At 38.5% G+C, this 10,108-nt stretch overlaps 1 protein-coding gene across 4 annotated transcripts in view; it reads right to left on the bottom strand.

Annotated features, from left to right (window-relative positions):
- Window positions 1–10,108, bottom strand: part of ZFP1 (ZFP1 zinc finger protein) — a 32,144-nt gene that overhangs the window by 8,310 nt on the left and 13,726 nt on the right. For 2 of the 4 annotated variants that reach the window (XM_012641525.1, XM_012641527.1), the window contains one exon: window positions 3,657–3,783. The exons of 1 other annotated variant lie outside the window; for it this stretch is intronic. In XM_012641525.1, coding sequence (XP_012496979.1) covers window positions 3,657–3,783 — 127 coding nt within the window. Of the gene's footprint in view, window positions 1–3,656; window positions 3,808–10,108 lie in introns of those variants that run through there. One more of the 4 variants, XM_012641524.1, reaches the window with a different exon arrangement.

Genomic DNA, 10,108 nt, shown 5'->3' with positions numbered 1-10,108 from the left:
AAGTTTTCCTAAAATATATTTACTCTTAATGAAATTACATGACATTAATTTTAATTCTATAACCTGTTTCCTTTTTTAATTAAAAAAATTCTCAGATTTGTATCTTAAAAGCTCAATTTCTTCTGCATATGACTGATTTCAGCTTTTTTTCTCTTTAAAAAAGCTGGGATGATAACTCTCACCTTCACTTTCTGTCAGCTCCTGTAATTTTTTCCCTTCTGCTTTGAAGTCTGTTGTTACGGCCTTACGTTAGAATATCTTAAAGGTTTAAGAAAACAATGTTTTTCCTCCAGTGTAACTTAACAACATACTCTTGGCCTTTCTTGATAGGTCTTAATTATTTAATGTGGTCAGAAAACTTTTGCGGTTGCTAAGAGTAATTTGTTCCCATATTCAAGGTACTAGGTTTTTCTTATGCACATTCTTCTATAATACACTGTAATACTCAGGATCCTCGACACACTCTTGCTGTGTCTGATTAATCCAACTGCCCTTTTCATCAGGTTTAAGGTCCAGGTTATCTAAATGGGCTTCCCATAAAAAGCAAACAAAAAAGCAATTGCAATACAGAAAGTTTTCCTTTACCTTTTGGGTATCTGGCCTAACAGAAACAAAGATTTTATGCTTTATCAAGATACTCCAACTAGAAAAACTAAAAGGGTTATGCCCCCTATAACTTCCTGTATTGACTTTAAAAAGCTTTTTTTTTTTTTTTTTGAGACAAGGTCTCACTCTGTTGCCCATGCTAGAGTCCAGTGGCATTCACAACTCACTGCAACCTCAAATTCCTGTGCTCAAGCAATCCTCCTGCCTCAGTATCCCAAGTAGGTGGGACTATAGGCATGTGCTACCACACTTAGCTAATTTTTCAATTTTTTTGTAGACACGGGGTCTTGCTCTGGCTGGTCTCGAACTACTGGCCTCAAGTAATCCTCCCACCTGAGCCACCCAAAGTGCTAGGATTACAGGCGTGCACATCCCCGTGCATAGAGCCTTTTGATGACTATCACTCTTGGTTAAATAAATGACCACTATTTTACACTGACTTGTGATTTTATTGTGAAAAAATGTTTTGAACCTTTAATATTTGACAAACTTTCTAAAACCAAAACTCCAAATTAATTCAGTGCTTTTAACCTCAAACTAGCATTTTAATAGAGCCACTAAAAGTCCAAGAGCGACATATCAGGCTTATTTGATGTGTTAAAGCTATACAGAAAGCACTGTCAAATATGAAATGATCTTTAACTTTCCTTGGGTTATAGTTGTATAAATATTATGAATATCTGTTCCAAAACTGTATGAGAGTCCTAAAATTCTAATATGTCTTGGTATATGTAAATAATTATAATTATGCTAAATTGCTATATGCCACAGAAATAACCAAATCTCCTTTGTGTCTTTAACCATGACTATTTAAAGACTTTTATCATCTACAATTATTATTTTACTTTGATTCTGCTCAAACAGTTTATAATCAGCTATAGTACAAGATATACCTTAAGAAAGTCCTGTTATTTCAAACATAACTGATTCTCTTGTTTTGTTTTTCAGAGTCAACGTAAGTAAATGGCGAAGTTTACCTGATATCTCCAGGATTTAAAACTATTGAATCCTGCCAGGCAGGCCTGTTATTCACTGCCGCTGCCCTGCTACTAAAACTACAAACATCTTTCCTCTAGGCCTAGGGAATATTGTGGAAGAGGTGGGCATGTGAGATTACAAGGGCTGATTTCAAGGGATGGAATTAGGTCAGACCCTCCAGATCAAGGATGGACATGCAGATACGTATACAAATATGAAATGAGAGACTTTGTCTTTTTGGCCCACGTGGTCCGAACGTTGATTCTAACAGTAAGAATTTCCTGCTTCCCGTAGACTTAGAGCTTCCTATGTACAGCTATTCCCAGTTATGGGGTTTATGCAAATAAATGTGTAGTAAGAAATTTATTGGTCAGCTTGGGACAAATTACTACACTGACCACAAAAAATAATGCTGTACAAAACAAATTGCTACAAGTCTGCAACTAAACCCAAGCATACAGTGGCTCAACACTTACAAATTTATTTTGTACCCTTGCCTTTGATATTTTGATTTTACTCTTATGTTACCCTAGAAGTTTTTAAGGGGTTGACGGGTGCCTGTCCACCTCCAGTCCTCTCTGGCCTAGAACGTTTAATTGGCTGTAAGCCAGTGGTCCCCAACCTTTTTGGCATCAGGGATCATTTTCATGGAAGACAATTTTTCCACGGACCAGGGGGATGGTTTCAGGATTATTCAAGCACATTATATTTATTGTGCACTTTATTTCTATTATTATTACATTGTAATATATAATGAAAGATACAACTCACCTCCTGTAAGCCCTCTGGGCTCTTAAGGCCCCTTGGCCACAAGGGTTTCACCAAGGGCCTGGATGGACCCGGGGCAGGTAGCCAAACCATCCTGGCAACAATGGGACAAAATAAAGGTCTGGCCAGCAATGCTACCTCTGGCAGATCTTGGCCAAAAAGGGGGAATTGTGAACTAAAATAAAATTTTAAGCCCCTCCAGCCAACTGAATGGACCTCCTCTTGGCCAAAGGGACCCCAGAAATTCCCTACAGCTGAGTTGCTAGCCCTGAGAAAGGAGGTCAGACATGCCTCATAAAGCTCCCCTCCCTTCTTTGTAACTCATTAATACTCTGAAGGCCATTAAGACAAAGTCGCTTGCCTCTGATTAACAGCGTTCCTTTACCATAAAAACATTCTAAGGCTTTAGACAAAGCTGCATTTCTTGAACCAATTACAAGTCAAAGAGTCTTTAAAACCACCTATAACCTGTAATTCTGTACTTTAAGATGTCCCACCTTTTTGGGCCAAACCACTGTATGCCTTCCATGTATTGATTTATGACTTCACATGTAATTCCTGTCTCCCTGAAATGCATAAAACCAAACTGTAACCCAAGCATGGCAAGATCACTTGCTCAAGGCTTCTTGGGTGTGGCTCTCCAGGCCTTGGTCACACATACTCAGCTCAGAATAAACCTCTTTAATTTTACAGAGTTTGGGTTCTCTTCCATTGACAACACCAATTCCCATGAGCTAAACTATAAAGGTCACCATTCTAGCAAACAAACAGTATTAATGAAAGAACAACTAATTACAAGTCAAAGGTTTAAGATGTTTTAGGCAAGTATCTATTAAGTCAAACAGAGAAAAAAGTTGAGACTGGTATTTGGAGGTGTGATTCAGAAACCTGGGGTATAGGTCCTCTGTACTCAGCCATCTTGAAAGGTTTAGGGATTTGAAAAAGGTACTGTTCATATGAATCTGTTCACAATCCCTGGATTACTAATTCCACTGGTTTCTGATTCCCCTTTCATATCTCCCCTAAAACGTTCTGAACTGGCAATTGTAACTATACTATCCACAACTTTTTGTCGCTCCAACTTGAAAATCACACGATTTACTAATGGGACACAGCACCTAACTGACTGAATTTCAGAAACCTTCAAAGAAGGTAGAACTTCAGAGGCTGCACTCTCTCCCAGCTTTAACACCTAAAGCTTGAGGCCAAAACCATTTTGTAATTCAGAAGCTCACAATTTTTGGTAACTAAGAAAGGACATAAATGCCACTAGGCAGATAGCTCCAAATGAAAAGTGTACTTACCCACTGAAAGTAAGTTGCTGTAATTCTCCAGCATCACATCCATGTACAGGATCCTCTGAGAGGGGTCCAGTTGCTCCCATTCCTCCTGGGTAAAGTCCACAGTCACATCCGTGAATGAAACTGATCCCTGAAATGGCATATTGTTATTCATTCTGAAGAGATCATGGTTTGGTGACATAGAAAGGATAAATGAAAACTTTTTCTTACCATATCGTCGTAACAGTTATTCACCATGAAAATTTACATATAACACCAACAGTACATCTTGTTCACTGTCATGTCTCGAAAAAAAAATTTTTGTAGTTAAAACATTCAGATTTCCTTATCTTTGGCCCTATCATATCTGATAGGTATCTAAAATTAATAAAACACTGTTTCTGCTCTCAAGATGGGTACAGGGAGACAAGCATATGAACATAAATATTTGGTATCTGATGTTACCAGTGCATTGATGATTATATAGGCATCAATGTTAAAGCTTTGAATATTAAAAGGCAGAAGATGTGCTTCCAATTATGAGAAAAAATATCAAAAACAAGGAGCTTCCTACTGCATCCAAGCCATAAAAATGGTAGAAAAAAAATTTATATAGTTGGATATAACAGATTAGAAAGATCTGAAAAGATAATGTCAGTAAAAAATATCCAGACTAAAATATAGAAGGAAGGCTAGGCAGGGGTGCTCACACCTATAATCCTAGCACTCTGGGAGGCCGAGGCAGGAGGATCCCTTGAGCTCAGGAGTTCAAGACCAGCCTGAGCAAAAGTGAGATCACATCTCTACTAAAAACAGAAAAATTAGCCAGGTATTGTGGTGCACATCTGTAGTCCCAGCAACTTGGTAGGCTGAGGCAGGAGGACTGCTTGAGCCCAGGGGTCTGAAGTTGCTGTGAGCCACGCTGATGCCATGGGACTCTACTCAGGGCAATAGAGTGAGACTCTGTCTCAAAAAATAAAATACATACGGAACAAGGATGGAAAATACATTAGAGTCTAAAGACACATGCAATAAGCTGAAAAGGTCTAATATACTTGCAATTATACTTGCAATTGGAGTCCTAGTAGGAGAGGAAATACAGCAGAAACAATATTTGAAGAGATAATAGCTGAGAATTTTCCAAAACAGCTTCAGGCTACAGTTTCAAGAAACAAAAACCCCACTTAGGCACATCATAATAAAACTAATAACCTCAGAACATTCAAAGACAATAAAACTGACAGCTTATTTTTCAACAAAAACAATGGAGCCACAAAACAATGGAATATCTTCAAAGTGCTGAAAATATCTAGAACACAAGTTGGCAAACTTTTTCTATAAAGGGTCAAGTAGTAAATATTTTAGGTTTTCCAAGATGCATGTAGTCTCTGCCAAAACTAATCAACTTGGCAAGTACACTACAAAAGCAGGCCTAGACAACACGTAAACAAATAGGCATGGCTGTGTTCCAATAAAACTTGATTTATGGATAGAAATCTGAATTTCATATAATTTTCACAACACAACATAATATTCTGATAGTTCCCCCCCAATCGTTCTTAGCTTGTGGGCCATATAAAAACAAGGCAGCAGGCCATTTGGACAATGGGCCATAATTTGACAACCCCTGATCTAGAATGATGACTGATAATAAATGTCATAAAGGACATACTCCAAAAAGAAGAAAATTAAACCCAGCAAGAATCAGTTGGATGCTATGGGAAAAAAACAAAAGCAAATAAATCCACAAAAGATATTAAATTAAGCAAATACAGAATAGGAGAAGGAGGTGTTAAATAATAAGCTATAATTAATTTTTGGATTCCATCAACTTCGTAGTTGTAGCATGGGGAAAGTATCATGTTTGGGAGAAAGATTCTGATTAAATTTTAAAATAAACATTTAAATAAGTACTGAAAAAAAGTAAGATAGCCCCTAAAAGGATGAAAATATATTCTGACAGACCAGCAGAGGGGGAAAAGTAGATCAATAAAATCAGTAATCAAGCTAAAATAGGGGCCAGGCACAGTGGCTCATACCTACAATCTCAGCACTTTGGGAGGCCAAGGTGGAAAAATCACTTAAGGGCAGGGGTTTCAGACCAGCCTGGGTAACAGAGCAAGACTTGCCTCTACAAAAAAATTTTTTTTTTTTTTATTTCAGCATATTATGGGGGTACAGATATTTATGTTACTTATGTTGCCCCCCCCCAAGTTACAAAAAAATTTTTAAAAAAATAGCCAGAGTGCAGTGGTGTGCATCTGCAGTACCAGCTACTGGGGAGGCTGAGGTAGGAGCATCATTTGAACCCAGGAGTTCAAGGATACGGTGAGCTATGATCATAGCACTGCACTCCAGCCTGGGTGACAGAGTGAGACTCTGTCTCTTTAAAAAAAAATAAAATGGGATAAATGTTTGTTAAAAGATTAACACCTTCATGGCTTTAAAAAAATATATATATATATTCACACTTTTTATAAGAGACAAACTTAACACAAAGCCTGAAAACAAAAGGCACAGAAAGCTGGCTCAAGTACGTCGATAATTAAACAGAATTCCGAAAGTATGCATATGACATGACCTAAAAATTCTATATAATCCCGTTAATTCATACAAAAGTACTTTTAAAAAGAGGACTGGATACACATCCACACAAAACTTCTAATACTGATTACTGCTAAGGTGAGAAGACTGGCTTTGATAGTCAAGAGGATTTTAGCAATGAGTGAGGTGACATAAAACGAAGAGAGACAGTATGCTAGGGAGGGCACATCTTCATATGATAGAGTAAGAGACAGAATTCATGTATGAATTGTGTAATATAAAGAAAAAACTTTAGGGCCAGGCGCAGTGGCTCACACCTGTAATCCTAGCACTCTGGGAGGCCGAGGCGGGAGGATCGTTTGAGCTCAGGAGTTCGAGACCAGCCTGAGCAAGAGCAAGACCCCGTCTCTACTAAAAATAGAAAGAAATTGGCCGAAATAACTAAAAATAGAAAAAATTAGCCGGGCATGGTGGCGCTTGCCTGTAGTCCCAGCTACCTGGGAGGCTGAGGCAGGAGGATCGCTTGAGTCCAGGAGTTTGAGGTTGCTGTGAGCTAGGCTGATGCCATGGCACTCTAGCCTAGGAAAGAGAGTGAGACTCTGTCTCAAAAAAAAAAAGAAAAAAACTTTAATGTGTGGAGGCAAATAAGCCAAAATGTTAAGTATTGACTAGATTGTATAATAGGTTGGCAAATTATTAGTATTTCTGTGTATTTTTCACACTTCACAAAATCAAACAAAAGAAAAAAAAAAACTTATGATCTACCAGGCAAAAAGGAAGAAAAGGAATCACACGTGACCAGAGAGGCAAAGATTGGAGTGAGGTGGCCCACAAGCCCAGGAATGCCTGCAGGCACCAGAAGAGGAGGGAGGCTAGGAATGGAATCACCCCTAAAGCCTCTGGAGGAAGCCTGGTCCTCCTAACACCTTGAATTTGGACTTCTGGCCTCCCAAATTGTGAGAGAATAAATTTCTGTAGTTTTACGCCAAACAAACAAACAAAAAAATCAATCGTAAAGAAATTTCTGAATGCTGGGTACAAAGAGAAAAGTTTATTAGTTTCAGGAGAGAGTAAGTCACATTCTGATAAGCACACAGAAGGCCTTTAGACTTCCTAAACCACACTATGCTACACTAAAAAGTAATGAATTCAAAATTCTGAGAGAGGCAAACCATAAAAGCTGGACAAAATAAAATGACCATTTGCAGGCATGGGAGAGCAACCAGTGCCCGTCTACTATTATTGAAAAAAGGGCATATAGGAGCAGAGCCCCACATTCACCCTGATGCTGAAAGGAAAAAAAAAAATATATCAGTCTTGAACTTTACATTCAGTAAAAATGTCCCTGAGGGTATTTTCCGAAATAGGGCACAGAAAAATAAAGCCCAGGCAGAAGTGAGTGTTGCTATATGGAATAAATAAAAACTGGCATTTGGGTCTGCAAAGCAACTGGGATTTGGGGTCAGGATGCTATGGTTTGAATATCTTTTGTCCCCTCCAAAAATTCATATTGAAATTTAATCCCCAATGTAACAGTATTGGGAGGTGTGGCCTTCGAGAAGTGACTAGGTCATGAGGGCTCTTCCCCTTGCAAATGAGATAAGCGCCTTTCTAAAGGCGATTTCAGGAGGGAGTCTGTCCCCTTTTTGGCCCTTCTACCTTCTGCCATTCAACGATACAGCATTTCTCCCCTGCAGAGAATGCAGCATTCAAGGTGCCACCTTGGAAGCACCTCGGAAGCAGAGACCAGGCCTTCAGCATACACCCAACCTGCTGGCACCTTGATCTTGGACTCTTAGCTTCCAGAACTGTGAGAAAATAAATTTCTGTTCTTTATAAATTACCCAGTCTCAGGTATTCTGTTATAGCAGCACAAAACAGATTAAGTCACAGGGTAATGGAGCTAAGGAAGCCACAGAAAAGAGGCCCTAACATTCTCCATAATAATTCACCTCAGATCTTTGCTTCGTTCTTACTATGTGCGGATGGACAGCAAGCATCCAGGGAAACAAGCAGACAGCAACAACTGGGAGACTGAAATCTGAACAGAGATTTCAAAGCTTGCACAGAGCTGGGAAGATGCTGCAGTTTGAAACTGGCAGGAGTAGAGATACTGGTGAACAGCTGAGATCCCAGAAAAGCCATGGGAGTAAGGACCATACCCTAGGAGAAAGGACTATGATCTAACTGAAAAAGACCCCCTTGCAAATCTGAAAAACAAGCTCCAGCAGGATCAGAATGATCTGCCAATAATTTAACTGTCTGGCCAAACAAAACATATTTTAGAGGGAGCTATTAATATGTATCATACAACATGTCCATCATACAAACAAAAATTACTAGATGTGAAAAAGCAAAAACAATGAGAAGACAAAACCAATCAAGAGATAAACAAGGCAAAAGAAGCAAATGTAGAGATAATCCAGATTAGAGTTAGCACACAAACACTTCAGATGAACTGTAAAGTAGTATGTAAAAATATAAAGGTGGTCAGAAAAGCATATAAGCTGTAATCCCTAGAGCAATCACTTAAAAAAAAGAAAGAGAAAAGGAAAACAGGAACAGACAAGACAATAAAAAATAAATAGCAGGATGATAGACTTAAACCCATCTGTGTCTGCAATAAAATTAATCATAAATAAATCAATAAAAAGAGACAGACTACATAAAAACCATGACCAAACTATATGCTGTTTAGCAGAACCATACCACAAATATAAGAACACAAATAGGTTGAAGCAAAAAGAATAGAGATATATCATAAAAACACTAATCATAAAAAAGTAGGTATGATTTTATTTAATACGAGAGTATTATCAGACATAAAGAGGCCTATCCCAAAATGATAAAAGGGTAAATCCATCAGGAAGATAGAATAATCAAATGTGCACATAATCAATAACCATATATGCAACGAACAACAAGGCTTCAAATTACATCAAGCACAAACTGACAGAACTAAAGCAAGGAAAGGACAAATCCACGTGCATATCCAGCTATCAATCAAATATCAATCAAATATCAGAACAGAATGAAGACATTTTCAGAAATGAAAAGTCTAAAAAATGTATCTCTCACATATCCTTTCTCAATAAGCTACTGAAGAACATAAGACAACAGTAATCCAAAAAAGTCAAATACATGGGAAAGGGCAAACAAAAGATCAGTACAAGACAGAGCTGAAGGAAATCCCTAGAAGTTAGAAGAAGTTTTAAGGAGACTGCAGAGTGGCAGTGATTTTCTACTGACACCAAATTGCTTGCAGTCTAGAATGGAACAGAGTGATTCAAAAGCAGGCACTTTGAGGGCTGTCATCAACAAGACATCTGCTGCCACTCTACCACCTTTTTATTAACCTGAGGGCAGAATGCCTGGATGAGTCTGGCCCAGAGTCTTATCTGTACCTGGTGTGGCTTGTATTGAACATGTGCTAATGACATCTGTCTCCCCTCTCCACACCAGGCTGCTTTGGATCAGATGAAGACACTCATTTCACCTCACAGAAGTGTTCCACTTTAATCTACTCCTGACAGTTGGCAGTTGACCAGTGAGTGAGCCAAGAAGCAGAAAATACACAGCATCCCATTCCCTCTAATTATATTCCTACCAGACTTTTGATATGTAATCCACATTTTGATCCTACCAGATGGCCCAAATGCGTAGAGCCCTATGTTTCCCTATGTTTCTCATGACCTTGCCAATGACTTCCCCAAATGGGAATTTATGTAAACTCTCGCGAAAACTGAAGCCAGATCATGACCCAGAGATTCTATTTGGCTCATCTTCTCCTGGGAGCCTTTGTTCAATAGTAGCAAAATTTCTAGACACAGCTAGATTTGTATTGTTAGATTTGCTTGGTAAGTATTGCCACATTGCTCCCAGTAAGGCTGTATAATTTTATACTACCACCAGCAATGCATGAGTGGTTTCAT

This window comes from Propithecus coquereli, unplaced genomic scaffold, assembly GCF_000956105.1.
Source record: "Propithecus coquereli isolate 6110/MARCELLA unplaced genomic scaffold, Pcoq_1.0 Scaffold165, whole genome shotgun sequence".
Classification (NCBI taxonomy): Eukaryota; Metazoa; Chordata; class Mammalia; order Primates; family Indriidae; genus Propithecus; species Propithecus coquereli.
Note: the sequence above shows the minus strand (reverse complement) of the source record. Positions and strands in the feature narration are given on the sequence as shown.